The sequence below is a fragment of the Sclerotinia sclerotiorum genome, genomic scaffold (assembly GCF_000146945.2).
Source record: "Sclerotinia sclerotiorum 1980 UF-70 scaffold_2 genomic scaffold, whole genome shotgun sequence".
Lineage (NCBI taxonomy): Eukaryota > Fungi > Ascomycota > Leotiomycetes > Helotiales > Sclerotiniaceae > Sclerotinia > Sclerotinia sclerotiorum.
Window position 1 is genome coordinate 1551720 of NW_001820834.1, and position 16602 is coordinate 1568321.

At 42.2% G+C, this 16602-nt stretch overlaps 7 protein-coding genes across 7 annotated transcripts; 5 read left to right on the plus strand and 2 right to left on the minus strand.

The window, feature by feature from the left end:
• Nucleotides 1-1874: 1874 nt before the first annotated feature.
• Nucleotides 1875-2760, plus strand: SS1G_01675 (predicted protein; the record flags this gene model as incomplete). The annotated part of the gene is made up of 4 exons (XM_001597431.1): nucleotides 1875-1998; nucleotides 2094-2384; nucleotides 2450-2629; nucleotides 2705-2760. The coding sequence occupies 4 exons, from the start codon at nucleotides 1875-1877 to the stop codon at nucleotides 2758-2760; spliced, it is 651 nt and encodes a 216-aa protein (XP_001597481.1).
• Nucleotides 2761-3349: 589 nt separating this feature from the next.
• SS1G_01676 (hypothetical protein) lies at nucleotides 3350-4380 on the minus strand (the record flags this gene model as incomplete). Its single annotated transcript, XM_001597432.1, has 3 exons — nucleotides 3350-3367; nucleotides 3717-4105; nucleotides 4182-4380. 3 exons carry the CDS (start codon nucleotides 4378-4380, stop codon nucleotides 3350-3352), a joined length of 606 nt encoding a protein of 201 aa, XP_001597482.1.
• Nucleotides 4381-4814: 434 nt separating this feature from the next.
• On the plus strand, nucleotides 4815-5938 carry SS1G_01677 (predicted protein; the record flags this gene model as incomplete). Its single annotated transcript, XM_001597433.1, has 4 exons — nucleotides 4815-4969; nucleotides 5069-5365; nucleotides 5514-5661; nucleotides 5843-5938. 4 exons carry the CDS (start codon nucleotides 4815-4817, stop codon nucleotides 5936-5938), a joined length of 696 nt encoding a protein of 231 aa, XP_001597483.1.
• A 450-nt stretch (nucleotides 5939-6388) lies between these two features.
• SS1G_01678 (hypothetical protein) lies at nucleotides 6389-9335 on the minus strand (the record flags this gene model as incomplete). Its single annotated transcript, XM_001597434.1, has 2 exons — nucleotides 6389-9201; nucleotides 9251-9335. 2 exons carry the CDS (start codon nucleotides 9333-9335, stop codon nucleotides 6389-6391), a joined length of 2898 nt encoding a protein of 965 aa, XP_001597484.1.
• Nucleotides 9336-9889: 554 nt separating this feature from the next.
• On the plus strand, nucleotides 9890-10755 carry SS1G_01679 (nucleoside diphosphate kinase; the record flags this gene model as incomplete). Its single annotated transcript, XM_001597435.1, has 7 exons — nucleotides 9890-9906; nucleotides 10022-10052; nucleotides 10113-10156; nucleotides 10210-10268; nucleotides 10325-10369; nucleotides 10422-10487; nucleotides 10559-10755. The coding sequence occupies 7 exons, from the start codon at nucleotides 9890-9892 to the stop codon at nucleotides 10753-10755; spliced, it is 459 nt and encodes a 152-aa protein (XP_001597485.1).
• Nucleotides 10756-11443: 688 nt separating this feature from the next.
• Nucleotides 11444-11581, plus strand: SS1G_01680 (hypothetical protein; the record flags this gene model as incomplete). Its single annotated transcript, XM_001597436.1, has 1 exon — nucleotides 11444-11581. One exon carries the CDS (start codon nucleotides 11444-11446, stop codon nucleotides 11579-11581), a length of 138 nt encoding a protein of 45 aa, XP_001597486.1.
• A 1125-nt stretch (nucleotides 11582-12706) lies between these two features.
• On the plus strand, nucleotides 12707-15437 carry SS1G_01681 (predicted protein; the record flags this gene model as incomplete). Its single annotated transcript, XM_001597437.1, has 6 exons — nucleotides 12707-12775; nucleotides 13345-13398; nucleotides 13772-13942; nucleotides 14512-14549; nucleotides 14783-15075; nucleotides 15367-15437. 6 exons carry the CDS (start codon nucleotides 12707-12709, stop codon nucleotides 15435-15437), a joined length of 696 nt encoding a protein of 231 aa, XP_001597487.1.
• Between the last annotated feature and the right edge of the window lie 1165 nt (nucleotides 15438-16602).

The window sequence follows — 16602 nt, forward strand, 5'->3', positions numbered from 1 at the left end:
TTCCTTACTAGGCCATTGACTTCTCAGAACCTGTAATACATATTTTTTTTTTCCAATCTTTGAATGAATATCCGTTTCGTAAGGTCGCTGTCTTTAATTTCCTAAACCCAGCCGCTGTAAATTCAAGCTGAATTTGTACAAATGATCCGTTTCTTTACTGAAAAGTACAGTTGTTACTTTTCTATGATGGCTGTCCTAGTTTTGCGCAGTAGCATGTGATGATTATCTTCTTGATCAAAATCATCCCGCAGGCCAGCTACTTTGAGTGTTGGTCGATTGATTCTTCAATGACCCCAGATACCTAGCTGGCGGCAGGACTCGAGAGTAGTATCATTTCTTCCAAAATATTCGATGTGCTATCTTCCGACTTTGGGGAGCTTCTTCTCTTGTTCTTACCACTCTTTTCATGCTTGCAATGAGATTAGGTGACTCTTATCCTGAGATGTTTTCAAAGCAATATTGTTTCTTGAATTGTAATAGTCTCAGGTCACACGGAGTGTTAGCCAAGCATATCACTGGATAAAATGTGTATTTGTCAATGGAGTAAATATGCAATTGATTCTTTCACAGGTGAAATTGGTCTTTTCATTATAATTCTCCATCCGAAGAAATTCATTGATCTAGTAATAGCTTTCGGGAGTAATGATCAAACAAAACACCAATAATGAGCCTGTAGCCATTTCCTTTGGTGACCTCATATACAGGCGTCAGGATGGATAAAAAAAATCAATGTTTGACAATCGACAATTTGCTTTCTCGTCACTCACTTCCATAATCTATGTAAAGGCTGCTGCGATTACTATAACTAAAACTCAGCTTTTCTTTGAGAGTCTGGATATATGAGCAATCCATTGACTAGAAAAGTACTTTTAGCCAGGTGTAAGTTGCAATCAATAGGGAAATAGTCAATAATTACTTAGAGCCAGTACGGGAATTTTCATTCATTGTCTTTGTGGCTTATCTTTAAGATTGCAAACACAATGGCTACCTTCCCGTTCATGTAAATTTTCCTTAGAAAGAATTTCAATTGTAGTATATTCGTTTTTAATCAAGGTGTATACTATGACAACAAGACATAAAGGAAAGATCCTGAAAGGTGTATCAAATACCCATTCCAGGTAAATACAGATATGAATTACATACTCAAAGGACTGAAACAAGGAGATATGAAATCACAAACTTTTGCTATTTAATTTCTATGAGTTCTAAGAAAAGTATTCCTTCTAGAAGAGACTAGATATATTACAAACAATTTGATGATATTCAAAGAAAGACCAAACAATATGTGCTGAATGACCGACTTCTTTCCATCCAAGCATACATCTCTTTGATTCACTACACGCTACCTTATCACTATTCATTTAACTTCTGTAACAATTTAGAATGCATTCACTATGCACCCTTCTTATTGGGTTTCTTGAGACCAGAAAGAGCATCAGATTGAATTGATTTCTCCTCTAGCTAAGCAGTTAAGCTGCGAGTATATATTCAAAAAATGAAGGAATAAGGTTAGGTATTCAGCCTTCGGAATTAAAGTGCTTTGAAATCAAAATATTGAAAGCAAACAAACAGTATACCAAAAAGGAAAGAATGAATTAAAAGTTGAGTTTTGTTTGTTCCTTATATGCATATGCTGCAAAGATCCCAGGAGGTCAACACTTCTGCTCATGCAAACAATAGCAAGCTATGAGCAAACAAGGTGCTTCCAGAACCACCTTGGAATCTTTGTGGCCATTCAAGCCCTCTGCTATAAAGCTGTCTTCCAGCCCCAACCATCCATCTTTCTTACACAACGATAAATACGCTAATACCATCTTGTGTCTCTCTCGTGATCTTCCTTTTGCGTAGCCACTATCAACATCCACTCATCCACAATGGCGGAACTACCCAATCGCATTCCTTCTCCTCCCTCCGCTACGGAGATTGTAGATTCGATAATTGATAAATTTATCGATAAATTACAATTAATGTGGGCTGAAAATGCTGCAAACGGAGTTGGTAAGTCATCTCCGTTCCTCGGTGATCTCTCCATACCCTCAAACATCTCAAAACACATCTCACTTTACCCCTTCGTCTAACTAACAAGGTTAAAGTATTCACACTTCGTTCTCGTCTCGCTTGCGAGATTGAACTCACTCTCATCCGCGTTTTCAGCGCAACTCTCGCCCCCGAAGCAGTTTTCACTAGGATCAGTAGCGAATTAAATCGTCTTGATGATGAAGTCAAACTTGACGCGAATCATCTCCTTCACGATATCCTGCTCTTCTGTCGTGGCATGATGGAGCAATGGAACGATGAAGGATGGTGGGAAGATCTTCGGTCGATGGAAGATAGTGCTCGGGATATAGAAGATATGGGTGAAAGAAGGAATTGTGGAGCATATGGTATGTGTATCAATATAAGGTTTTTTGTCTCGTCTGTTGAGATTAAAATGCCGAATTCTCTTCAGGGACACCGACGCCAGAGAAACTTCAGCGGATAGAACGATTGGAAAAGACGATGTTTACGGATCATCAATTAAGGAGCCGTATCGATGCTCATGCGCAGATACTGGAGGAAAGTATCGCGAGAATGAAGGCTGAGGAAGATGACCATGGCAGTTCGAGCGGGTTGAATGATCAAAAAAATGGTGAGTTTGACTACACTTCTTCGCTTACGTGCTTACCTCTAGCGAGTTATGATAGCTGACGCTCAAGGTCTTTAGATGATCACGGTGATGATGTTGATAAGGGGGATAAAGATTTAGGCAATGTAGGCTAATGTTAGTAGGATGCTATTGATAAGATTTGAAGTACGAAAAAGACATTAGACGCGCGATTTTGATTATTATTAGACAGAACTTCTTCACTTTGAAGAATAATCATACATTCATAAACACAATATGCTCTTGACTTTACAAAGCTAACATATCCGGATAATATGTTGCTTACCAAGACACCAGGCAAATCAAACTTCCTGCTACTATCCGAATATTACATCCAAAGCATCGTAGCGACAAAGCATAAGACTAAACAATGATAGAAATGCACAAGTAAGAGCTAACAACACTACAATCCAAAAAATGAAGGAAACCTTCACGTCAAATAAATCTGCATAATAGATTTGAAGGGGTGCTTTTATGTGATGATATATCAAGAAAAGCTGCATCTCATTTTATGTATAAAAGTAGGAGAGATGACGGGATACTGTTTCGTTGAGGAGGGCATTTGAAAATTCGGTGATGATATAGAATGGGAGAAATCCAATTGGATAAGTTGAAATTTGTTGGAGAAACTTTCTCACCCACTTGTAGCGGAGTAACTGTAAGTAACTAGTCTTACAGCCTTAGGCATGCACCTGCGTACGTCACTCAGCCCCAATATTCTGGCTGAAGGTAGAATTAGTAGGGATGGAGTGAAATGTAAAGTGTTTATGATTGTATTTGAAAATGCTATGCTGCCTTTTTGCCTCTTCGTTATGCGAGGTATATATTCAGCGTCATCCCACGCTGGAGATCGCAAACCCTGGTTCATAGTCGACCATCTCATCGGTAATAGCTCGTTATGGCATGCCTCATATTTAGATTTTGCCGGGGTGCAATAATCAAGGCTCATCCTCTAGCATGCCCCCGTCGCGGGTGACGCTTCCAACAGTATACAATCATCGCTGTTAAGTTTGTCTCTTTCGATTCTATGACCTCATTTCTTCACATCCCCACCAATCCCCAGATTCTTTACCGCATCTTCGAGCTTTCCTTCTCCCTCCGCAACATTTACAACCTCGGTCCCTTCCTCCACCATATTCTCATCCTCCTCTCCTCTCTCAGCACCTTCATCCCCAGCAATACCTTCTTCCAATCCCTCCCCTCCTTCTTTCAGAACCCAATCCACAACCTCCGTCTTATCCGCCAACTCCGCTTCATAAACCGCATCATGTCCTTTTTGATTCTGTATCGTTGGATCTGCTCCATTTTCTATTAAAATCTTTACGGATTCTAAATGTCCATTTAACGCTGCCCAGTGCAAGGGTGTGTTTCCGGAGCCATTTTGCGTGTTGAGTATTTTGAGCATTTGAGGATTCTGAGGTGAGGGGTTTGAAAGATATTTTATGAGGAGACTAAGGAGTTCTATTTATGAGTAGTTAGATTCCTGTCTTTGATTTGAAAGAAGAGTTGGTATTTTAAGTGGGCGAAAGATAATTACCGTGATGTCCGTTGGCGGCAGACATATGTAGCACACCATTCCCACTCTCACTATCCCTCGCAGTCTCTAGCAGTTCAGCAATCGAACATCCTTCCCTTTTACATAACTCCTCCCTCAATTTCTCGAATTCATCATTGTCCCCAATACGAGCAAAATATATCAAATCATCAATTTCGTCTTCCGAAAATTTGGGCGCCATGTTTTCAAGTTCTCTTGATTGTCGATTTTTTTAGGCGGGAGTAAAAGATTTTGACTGGATTTTTAATGCTTCAATTCAAGAGATTGTAGAGTAAACTTTTGCGAAAGACGATGAGGGGTCAATTTAAGCGGCCGCATCAACTTCGAAAAAATTAATTTTTGATACAATATCGGTCGAAGGTTTATCCGATAAATCTGGGGCGCTTATCTCGCCTTATCAGAATCCTTGTCAATAACTTTAATTCCCACACGTGCCAGTCATTGATACGTACCCCTGCAAGTACATCTCAGCAGTGATGAACTCACTCATCTTTCGTTTTCTTCCATTCATCTCTTTCTCTTCCTTGATCATTTTTCCTTGTCTACTTACTCTACTCCTACAGAAACTTACTAGAACAAAACTTTGAATGAAAATCCAGAAAGAGAGCACCCACGATGCCTCGACCAACCCTCGACTTCGATGCACGAGCAGCAAGCGAACCACTTCTTCGCACTACCAGCGCTGCACGCCGACATCTTACAAGTTTTTGGGATGGATTTGTCGATTTCGCTTTCAATGATAATGTTCTCCACGTTGCTATTGGTTTGATGTATGCATTCCCTCTCATCCTAATCCATCACTTCTATTTCCCTAGTGCCCAACGCACTTTACACGTGACCATCTTCCTCAAAAACTCACAAAAACACAGAATAGCGCAGTCCTTCACGACTTTAATCACCTCCCTGGTGTCATCCGTTCTTCTTCCACCGCTTTCTCTTCTTCCTTTTTTGAACAAAAATTTGGATGAGAAATTCGCTGTTCTGAGACCTGGTCCCCACTATGGCGGTACTTTGCATAACCATACCGAAATTGGCGGTGGAGCAGGTGAAGGTGTGGAGGGAAATAGTACTGTGGTAGTCCAGATGGGTATTGAATTCTTGTATGGAGCTGGGTATAATACGCTGAAGCAGGCGTTGGATGATGGGGCTATTGTTTTGGCTTGGGGGTGCGTGTTTCCCTTTTGCTTCTTTCTTTCCTCTACAACTTTCTTTCGTCATTCCAATGCTTCCACGCCCTCATTTTCAAAGTCCAAGCTATTTTCCCTTCCCAACTTTTTTTCTTCCTTCTCGCCTACTAAACTAATACGGCACCAGCTCCTTTTTAAACAACGTAATAAACTTCATAGGCGTCGGTCTCGCACTCTACGGCATCGCCGGTCTCTACCAATATTTCAGCCAAGATAATGCTATCATCAAACACAATGTCCGCTGCAGATATTGCCGCAAGAAGATTTTCGAGAAGGTTCGTTCCTTCCTTCTTCCACTTCCTACTTTCACTCTCTCCTCTTAAATATTACCTTTTTTTCGAATCTTTACCTACCCCCCTCCTCCCCGAAGCGTCCTTTCTTATCTCCTCCAATCACTCATCCTTTCCCCTCCCTCACCCCTATCTCACTCAAAAACAAGCATCCTAACAACCCCAGGCACTCCGATGCGTATTCTGCAGCTCATGGCAAGATGGCCGCGAAGATCTTCCTCCCGCTCCCGCTGCTCCCGCTGCTCCCACTCCTCCCAGATAATCTCTCTCCCTTTTCTCTCCCCCCCCCTTCCTTCCACATTACCGCTCAACTACGACGATAAAATGCGAACAAGATTATGAAATTGGTAAATCGATAAATTGTTACTCGAGAGCAGAGCAGATGATGAGGCGTTATACATGTGTACAAATACATGCTGTATGAAATCATGCGACGGAGTTTAGTGATGATAATTTGACAATAAAGCGCGGTGTTAAGACGGAAGGTTTGCTCTTAGCAGTTTGATTTTGGAGATGTTCCATAAGCGTGGGAGTTTAAGGGCTGCTGTTTGCTTAAAAATTTGAAAGATTGAAACTTTGCATTTTTTGCATGGCTAAGTAGATACTCATTCGAGAAAATGCTATGTATTTTAGATCACAATACAAATACACTTCTCTGTCCACTTAAATCCTTCCATATACAATTCTTCATTTTAGTTCCCGCAAGAACATTCTACAACTCAGTCTTCCCAGCTTCGGCAAACTCCAATTCAAAGTCCTCCCCAATAGCCACCTTTGGCGCTCTAACGAACGCCCATGCAGCCTTCTTTCCTTCTTCTGGGTGATATGAAAGTTCTGCTGTCGCGCTTCCAATCTTCACAGTCTCCAATCCACTCCACGCTTTAGGAGCACCGACAATGATAATCTTCTCAACACCTACGTTCTTCATACTCTTCAAGTATTTATCTGTTAACTTCCCCTTTGTTCCGATGTCCTTACTGCTCAACTTTCCATTTTCAAATGTGAATGAACGATGGATATAGGCACCGGATTGGTAATCAAATGTCTCACCATCGTCGACATAAAGTTCTCCGTGAGCTTTGCCGTTCTTATCGAGTGCAAGGATGAGCGTGTATGGATCCCACTTCATTAATCCGGAGCTTCTGCGAGGGCGATCTTTACGTGGGATGATGTGGCCACCTTGCATGAGAAGTGGAATTTTTTCGAGAGGAGCTGCGACAGTTGTTTTTCCAGCGCCGGTATGAATAGAGTAGTCGAAATAGTCGTAGTAGACTTCATTATCTGGAAGGTAAATCTCGACACTTTCGGCACCTTCCTTCACGACGGGTTTGGCTAGAAGACCTGTGCTACCAACGAAGAATTGATCGTCGATAGCAAATCCGGATTCGTCTTCAGGGTATTCGAAGTAATGAGGTCTGATGATGGGAGTTCCGTCGGTACTAGCTTCATGGAAAGCGGTATACCATGCAGGGAGAAGCGCGTAACGGAGACGGAGAGCCTGGGTAATGATGCCGGTGTATGGTTCACCTGCGAGATAAGGTTCGCGCCTTCTGGTATCGATATGTGCGTGTCCACGGAAAAAGGGGTAGAAAGCACCAGCTTGGTACCAACGGGTGAGGAGGTCCTTTTCAGGGTTACCGAAGAACCCACCAACATCTGCACCAGCAAATGGGAAGCCGGCAATACCATTGTTGAGAATCATGGGGAAAGCGGCTGCGAGGTGATCCCAATCGGCTTGATTATCACCAGTCCACATAGCTCCAAGACGTTGACTTCCAGCATAGAAAGAACGAGTGAGGACGAATGGACGACGGAGTTCACCCTTCTTTCGCTCGACCATCGCTTCGTAGGTTGCATTGTGGAAGGTCATTCCGTTGATGTTATGGACATCACGATGTTCCCAGTTCCCGTGATGTAAATTATCTTTTGGCATAGTGGTTTCGGGTCCGTTGAAGACTGATGGCTCGTTCATATCATTCCAAATGAACAGGTTGGATGTCTTCCAAGCATCTTTAGTGAAAAGTGTTTTCCACCATTTGATTGCTGCTGGATTGAATGCATCAACCCAATGAGAAGATCCTGGCCAACACCAACCTTCGTAGATACTACCCTCCTTGTTGTGAACTGCCAAGTCTTTACTTTTCAATTCATCGACGACAGGGTAATTATTCTCATTCTTGATATGAGGGTCAATAATGGCGACAAGTTTTCGGTCAGATTTATCCAAGTGTGACAACATCTCAACATGATTTCCGAAAGTATGAGGGTCCCAAGTGAAATATTTCTTTCCGTCAGTGTACTCAATATCAAGCCAGATAACATCATAGGGGATTTGGAATTTGTCCATTTTCCGGTCAACATCCTTGACATCCTCATCTGTAACGTAGTTCCATCGACATTGATGGTAGGCAATTGAGAATTCTTGAGGAAGCTGGGTGTAGCCAGTAAGTTCTCCATATGCTTTTGTAACATCTTTTGGCGTTGGTCCAAGGAATACGAAAATATCAAGTAATCCACTCTCCGAGAACCAGTGAGTCTTGGTATCGGTTTTTCCACTTAATGGGTTGATAGATGCTTTCTCCTTAATGATATCAATCCAGGTTTCGGCTGCGTTCAACCAAAAGACACCAACGGTTGATGCAGCTCTATGTGCTTGCATAAAAGGAATAGCTCCATAAAGTGTCATCTCACTATCCATGATGTACTCGAAAACATCGGCATTGTATAGACGATAAGGATCGTTGTGATTACCCTCTCCACCGCGAGTTTGCTTCAATGACAAGGGTCCAGCATGTTCTGGGATACCAAAGACATGTTCATACCCTGGGAAAGTAATGTCAAGAGCAACACTTTCAGGACCTCTGGGTTTCGAATCGGTGTTGCCACCGAAGGATTCGTCCCACCATGTCCCTTCATCTTCACCAGTCTGAACCTCAGTTGTTTCTTCTTCGCCTTCTTTCTTTTCTGGCTTTTCAATCTTTGGTCTCCAATGTTCCACATTCATCAATCCCCGATCATTGAACTTGATTTGTGTCTCGTCATTCCTCTTGAAGTCGATCGCAAATGGGGCATGTGTAACTTCCGCCTTGAACTTGCCCTCCGGGCCATATGTGATGTGTGAAACTCCTGGATATTTCTGATACTCTGCATCCTTACTCAGAGTTAGGCCTCCAACAATAGCCCAATTCGCAGCCTCATTATAACGTTCCTTTCTAGCTTTGCTGTCATGTCTCAATTCAATCTCGCCCTTTTGACGCTTCTCCTCATCAATCGTAACTCTCGCAGATCCAGACTCGAGGAAGGAAATGGTAATCGGTAACCGGACGGATTCACCACCATCTAATATTTTGAGGATTGTCCCTTGTAGTTGACCATCTTTCCAGGTTAATGAATCCGAATTCAATCGATACGGAGCTTGCAAGCTCCAGTTATCTCCAACTGCCGTTGCTTGATCCGCATATGCTCGGTTTCGTTTGCAAAATCCAGATTGATTGCATGTTTTGAAATTCTCATGTTTAACAGTTACTATTGATACGTTAGTCATTTTCCCCAACGCTGTTCTTGAAGTACTTACCAGCTGGTGTAATTAAGCTGCCAAATGTTGATAACAGAACTAAATATCCTGTCCATTGTGAGGACAGGTTTAACGGCGACTTCATAATTGAAAAGACATGCAATATGTGTCAATTGCACTCAATTCAGATTGTACAAAATTACCAAATACTTTGATAAATCTTTGCTGTGCAGCAAAACAATGATACGAAGAATGGAATTCTGGGGTTAAGTTTCCAAGCTGTCCTGTTCAACCTCACCACTCAGCACTGACGATCAGTCCGAGTCCCCTGTTATCCTTGGCTGGCTGTGACGAGCGAGTGGGATGTACAATATAAAAATACCTGTGCGTACTCTATATTTCTGTTGGTGAAATTTGTGCCAGCAAATAATGGGAAATTAGGTAATGGAGCGAATCACAACGAGACAAGTTTTTGAGCCTGATATTTAGGGTCTTTTTACGAACAAGGTACCCCTCCCCTCTGAAGTCAAGCCACCCCGCCTGCTAAAGACCCCACTAACAACACACCTCAACCTAAAAATTTAAAATATGAGTGAAGCCCCCGAATCTATCTTGAATCACGTCAGTCCTAAAACTCGAGCACTCTTAAGAGCAACAGCAAAACACAGAGAAGAAGCTGCCAGACTAAATAACGATACCATGTCTAACGAACAAACGTAAGTTTGGATTCCATCAACGTCTCATTCTTGGTGTTTTCCTGTCTCTTGGAACTTTACCCCACGTCAACAAACTATTTTTTAGCGGTGAAAACTAATTTGTCGTCTCGAACAGCTTCATTGCCATCAAGCCAGATGGTGTCCAGGTATGCGGAAACCATTCATTGAAAAGAGAAGAATAGAGTACTGACTAAAGTCGAATTCAGCGTGGACTCGTCGGCCCAATCATCAGCCGATTTGAGGCTCGTGGGTATGTTTTCATTCTTCTAAGAACCTCTTGAGCTTTGTTGACATTGAAAATAGTTACAAGCTTGCTGGCATCAAGCTCTGCAGCCCTGGAAAGGAGCACCTCGAGAAGCACTGTGAGTGCTTTAGCTTGTCTAGGGAATGGAACCATTGAAACTAACCCCTCCACCAGATGCTGATCTCTCCGACAAGCCATTCTTTGCTGGTCTCGTCAACTGTATGTATCTATCGATCTACCACACTTTGAGCATGAAGCTAACATTGTGTAGACATGAACTCTGGCCCAATCTGCGCCATGGTCTGGGAAGGACGTGATGCCGTCAAGACCGGTCGTAGTAAGTAAACTCTTGATCTTGCCACCAATCTTCTCCACTTTTTCCTCTTTCTAACAGCTTCTTCTCTTCAGCCCTCCTCGGTGCCACCAACCCATTGGCCTCTGCCCCAGGTACCATCCGTGGTGACTACGCCATCGATGTCGGACGCAATGTCTGCCACGGTTCCGACTCTGTCGAGAACGCCAAGAAGGAGATTGCTCTCTGGTTCAAGGAGGGTGAGGTTCTCTCATGGAAGTCCGCTCAACACGACTGGGTCTACGAGAAGTAGATTAGACTTGATATTATGTCATTTGCTCCAAGCCCTCCAAGACTTTAACTGAAGAAAGTTATTGAAGATGGTGGATAAACATATACATGAATAAAAAGTCAATCAGATTCTGAAGTTATGTATGTACGCGTGAAATAAGTGCAACATTCATCCCAAAAAGTATTGGAGCATCTTAGTCCATTTGTATTGGCTTCTATCGTCTAGATGTAGCCGAACAGGAATATATGTTACCCCTTGTGATCATGACTATCTCGCCACATCAACACATCATTTTACTCTTCCCTTTCCCAGTCCTCCAATCCTACCCACAACCTTCGCGAACCATGGCGTTCCCCAAACACAAACCGCTATCCTAATCGGTAATAATACCTTCGTAACCACATATGCCGTCGCAACCTCCAGCACTATCCTCTTCCCACCTGTATTGCTTTCTCCCCTCTCTCTGATTATCTGTCCATCATTTCCAACTCCACTCATATCATTTATCCCTAAACTAATAGACCCTTCCGGATTTCCATAGCCAAACCACCCCTTCCTCCCAAACCACCTCTCGAACCTCGCCTGAGCCCCTTCCAGTTTCCCTTCAGGTATCAAATCAGACGGTAACCAACCAGTATAATGAAATCCACCCGCTAGAAGAACAATCGGTACGATAGCTGTTATTTCATGCAGAATGAGGAAAGATATAATGTATGTTTTTGGCGCAGTAAGCAATGGAGATATGTATGGATGCAGAAATTTCGGTAGACGGGATTGGAGTGTCTGCAAGCGAGATTGCAGATGGGAGTGGGAGGAAGAGAAGGAGGTTGCGGATATGGGGGTTTGAGGTGATTTTGGCGGGACGGAGGTGAGATGGTGTGAGGAGGAGAAAAAGCGGCGGGGTATTCGTGCGGATGGTGTGGTTTTGGTAGGAGTTGAGAAGGAGGTGAAGAAATTGGTTGGTTTGGATCTGCCGAGGCGGCAGACTTGAGAGCTAGACATTACATTGCTTTTGGTGGGTTGTGAGTGAGTAAGTGTGAGTGTGAGTGTGTGTGTGAAGTTTGGTTTTTGGAGCTTATAACTCTGTGAGCTATATCTGGATTGGGCTAATTGTGAAGCTTAAATTTAAGGTTATTTTGGCGTCATTTTCAGGGTCCGTGCTAGTGTCACGCTTGATAGATGGATGACATTCCTTTAGAGTCATGGACAATGAATTTCAGTCAATTGATAAGAGAGTTGATCTGCATTCTGAAGTTACGCTTGATGAGATCTAATGAATCTGATTGAGAACTGAGGGCAAACTAAAGATCTTGAGGAACACGCACTAGCAAAGAGATGAACTCAAGCGAAATCCGCTGAAGACGTTAATATAGCTATCGCGAGACGCTTTTGGTATTTTTCTTTCACAGGGTTATCTCGGATACATTAATCATAAATTGCTCCCAAGGGCTGAGGTATGCTACTTCACCATTCAATAGAATCGGCTTGTTGCTTGATGCCGAGTAAGGATGGGTCTCTAGATCACACTTCGACGTCTGAGAAATTCGTATCTAGGATGTCTAAATTGAGTCAGCTTCCGAACAAGTAGTTTGTTGTTTGATCTAATTGACTTGCGTGCATATTTATTCTGTCTACAGCTATAAGTAGATGTGAATAGCAAGCTGCCCTCTCGAAAGGATGATTCCGAGGATAAAAAAGTTATCTTCAACCTTCTGCTTTTTACCCTATTGATATTCTGTCGCAACTCGGTAATAATTTCACTGTTTCTGGATGGAAGACAGCCATATAAGAAGGATTTGAGCTCTATGGCTTCGGTTCACAAACCCGTCCTGGAAGCTTTTGCTCACGGACATCATTTGACTATAAAGCTTCAGTTTTCTTTCTGTTCACATTCAACTTCAAACTCTCTTCATGCAAACTCTATCTGGCATCAAGCCTCAACAGTCTCTTTTTTCAGTCTCTCCTTCCCAACATGAAGATGGGTGACTGTATAGCAGGTCTCCAAGTCATCTGTGATGTTGTACAATCACTCAAGTCTGGTGTGGGCTCGACTGCTCACCGCCATATCCTGATGCAAGAACTGTTAAGTCTTGAAAACGTCTTGGTTGACATGAAGACTTTGTGTCCAGAGATCTGCGAATGCTACCAGCTTGATCTGCTCAAAACAATCATGAATCAATGTCAGGACACGACCCATCAATTCTATCTAAAGATAAGAAAAATACAAGCATAGCCTGATACCTAGTGGATCAGGTTCTCTTTGCAAGGATATATTTATGAAGATTAAATGGTCGCCATACGAAAACGTAAATATCCGAACGTTTTTGTGAGGAGATTGCGGGATATGTTAAAGTAATCAGCATGGTGCTTTCTATGGTTCGATTGTAACATCCTTACTTGAACTGAAATATAGGAGCTTGAATCGAAGACATGCTATGCAAAAGGGCCAGAGCAACCTGCTGATCGCGATAAATCTGATATTTGGAAAGTTTATGATTCGACTTGGAGATATATTTGTTCTGGTTGAAACGTTCGTATTCTCGTCAAAGTGAGTATGTTATATTAGTCAAAGCTCCATCGCTTATCTAATTATTTCATCTATTGCACTAGGTCCTCAAGGATTGTCTCATGAGAAGATTCGAAACAACAGGACAATACAAAATCGTTCGGGAAGAATTTGTTCTCTCGGATTCAAGAATAAAGCGAGAGCTCAATTTTGTCGAATCATGGGATGCTTTATTTATCCTGGAATGGATGGGGGAATGGATATAGTCTTTCAGGATGTTTTTGCTCCGACAGATGGCAACTCTTGCCCAACTTGCCACATCGTCAACGCTGACCGAAGTGAGGGTCGAATTAAATGATATTTTCTGATTATTTCAGGCGAACAAATTGCTCATATACTAAAAATTTCTGCTTTAAATGCAATCTGCAGTTTCACCGCACCGTCGCGGGAGTACTATGCCAGCCGTGTGCAGTTAAGGAGTGGCTACACACGAGCAAAACCTCCGTTGCTGATGGGTTGAATTCAACACAGAAAAAACACCAGCATTGTAAAATTGACCACTTCCGTCGACTAAAATTCATTCTCGCTTCTGAATCTCCTGAGCAAAGCATTTCCGGTGGCGAATCTTCGGACGCTGCTATGCCTGCCACACCGCAGCAACGACAGATACAACCACTATTTCCAGCAGAGAGCATAGAACAAGTAATGAAATCGGGGCTCGATGCGCATTGAAGCTACCAAATACCTGGCCACTCTTGGTAATCGGAGAATGCGCCATAAATCCTCAAATTCATCTTTTCTACTTTGTGATTGGTGCTTCAATCTTTCTAACTAGTCCGTTGACTACACCTGGGGATTATGATTCGAGGGATCCGAGAAATAATTGGGATTGTAATTGATTCACACTGTTTGAAATTATCTTTATTTCGCTTTTACCCAAATCCTTACCCTTCACATTCATGGAGTTGTGTATCTACCAATTATGATCATTTTTCCTGCTTATATAGAATGCGGATTACCGCAGGATCAAGACTCTCGCTGTTCTTTCATTTCGGGGGTGTGATAGCACAAAGCCTATCCAGAACTCTCCAGACTACTGAAGTGCCTGATCATTCCTGGTTGGGATTATGGACAGTACATCTGGTTGTACTCATTGAAACTTGGAGATTGGCCTACCTTGGCGGTGCACTTTTCGGGGCACTGTTGCCAATTTTAGTGCGAGAGCAGATGTGGTAATTTGGCGGAACTGACTGGCGAGGTGGAGGAATAAGAATAATAAGATGAAGATGATAATCCTCAATGTTTTGTTGTTAGAACTCAGTAATGTTACAGATTCTTACTACAATTGACGTTCGTGAGAGTTATGATGGCCCTTTAGGAGGAACCTACATTGATGTCTTAAAGGCAAATCGCTCTTGTTGATCTTGATCTTGATCTCTATCTTAACAAATATCGCTAGGTGATCGCTGGAAGAATAATTATGGCTATTCTTAATTAATATTGGAATTGCTGCTGACCAGGAGGAAATTATATATTATTTAGATGGTTGGAAAAGAAGATTAAAAACATTGAGTCGAGGAGGAGAATGCTCGAATATATATCAGAAAATTTTAATTCAGCGGCAGGAACGATGTCGAAAGGGCTGTTCAGGGTTTGTGCTTGTCTACTGTCACGGCTAGAAAAGGAAGTCGTCATCGACTTGGTTGAAGGAATACAAATCTTATTTTATAGTTTATCCATAATTCGAGAGAGTTTCATACTGGCCGTTTTCGCTGCCCTTGTATCTGTGCACTTTATAACCCTTGACATGAAGGCATTGAGTCAGCTGGAAGCTGGTAGGTGGGAAATAACTGCCGCTCCTGTCACGCCATTCCAGGTATTTCTGTTCCGTTCTTCCGTTGCAAAATTCCAGGAGAATCTCTGGTCCATATGTGACATTTCTTGACTAACCTCAGGCAGGTGGATGGAGCAAATCATACAGACAAAATACCAGATAATACACAGAGTTCATCGTCCCCGAGTGAATTATGCAGAGACATCAAACGGCAACCCTATATCTTTTTCTTAATCCTTGTTGCATGTCTGAATTGTTATAAAATCTTTTGCTGCTGATATAAAATCATTAGTGAGGACTTTAAGTGGTCTAGACGGAGCGAATAATAAGCAATACGCACCAGATGCGCAACAAATATTTTGAAAGCTTGATTAGTTGTCGTCTGAAGTGCTTCATTCGCTACGTCAGTGAATTGTATCTAAATCTACCATCTGAGATCTGAACTTTCTATAGACATTCAAGTTTTGTTGCATATCTGAAAGGTTTCGGATATAGTTTCCAGGTACTGGGTATTGGTCTGGAACATTCAATGTACTTGACTTTGATGCATTCGAATTACTAGCTGGCCAATATATTAACATAGCACATTGCAAACGTGCAACAAAACTTCCGAAAGCCTAGCTACTTGTCATCTGATGTGCTTCATTCATTCTCCTCCAGTAAATCATAGAAAAGTATAACATATCTACAATATAGGCTTTCTATTATGTTGCATATCTGAATTAGCTGTTTAGTCAGCAGGTCTTTGTATATTGCTAGCTTAAATAGCAGTGCTAGGTAGATGATCGCTAGTTTAGAACCGTATTGTTCTCTAATTGGCCTAGGTCTCTCGCTTAACAATGGTCTAACAAAACTCCCAAAGTCTAACAATCATCGTCTGATATTTATTTCAAGCTTTCAGAACTTATGATTTTGTTTAACTTCATCGGTATCCTATTATCTGATAAAATATCAAATACACGGAGCTACCATTCATACTCGGGGACGGATATTGTACACCTACCTAGGTAGCCACTGTTGATTTCTAATCTACTCGCTTGAGGTACATCTGTTGGCTACTCAACTCTAATGAATCGCAGAGTATAAACGCTAGATGAGATTCAACATATTCACTACTCATCCATGTTTCACGGAAAATGAACCACCTGCCGTCTGACCAAACCTGAAATGTCCGACAAACAGCATAGTGTTCGACGGATTATTTAGACATGTCACTTTATCGGGGAATAAATTCCCAATAGGACATCGCAATTTAAAGTTAGAACCAGCAGGAAGAACAGATTCTCCTTGTCTCTGTTTTCAATATCTTAAAATTTCATTCAAAAGGTACTACCAGGACGTCAAAGCGTGACGAAGAGAGAAAATTCGCTGTTCAAGCAAAAAAGACGTCCCGACCTCCGCTAGATATTGATCCTTGATCAATTAGTAGAAAGTAACGAAAAACTTACATCCTCGGTACTGCACCTGATGCAAAGGTACTTGCTGCCACTGGCCTGAGGCGTGGTCGTCTTCACAGATTTAATCACGA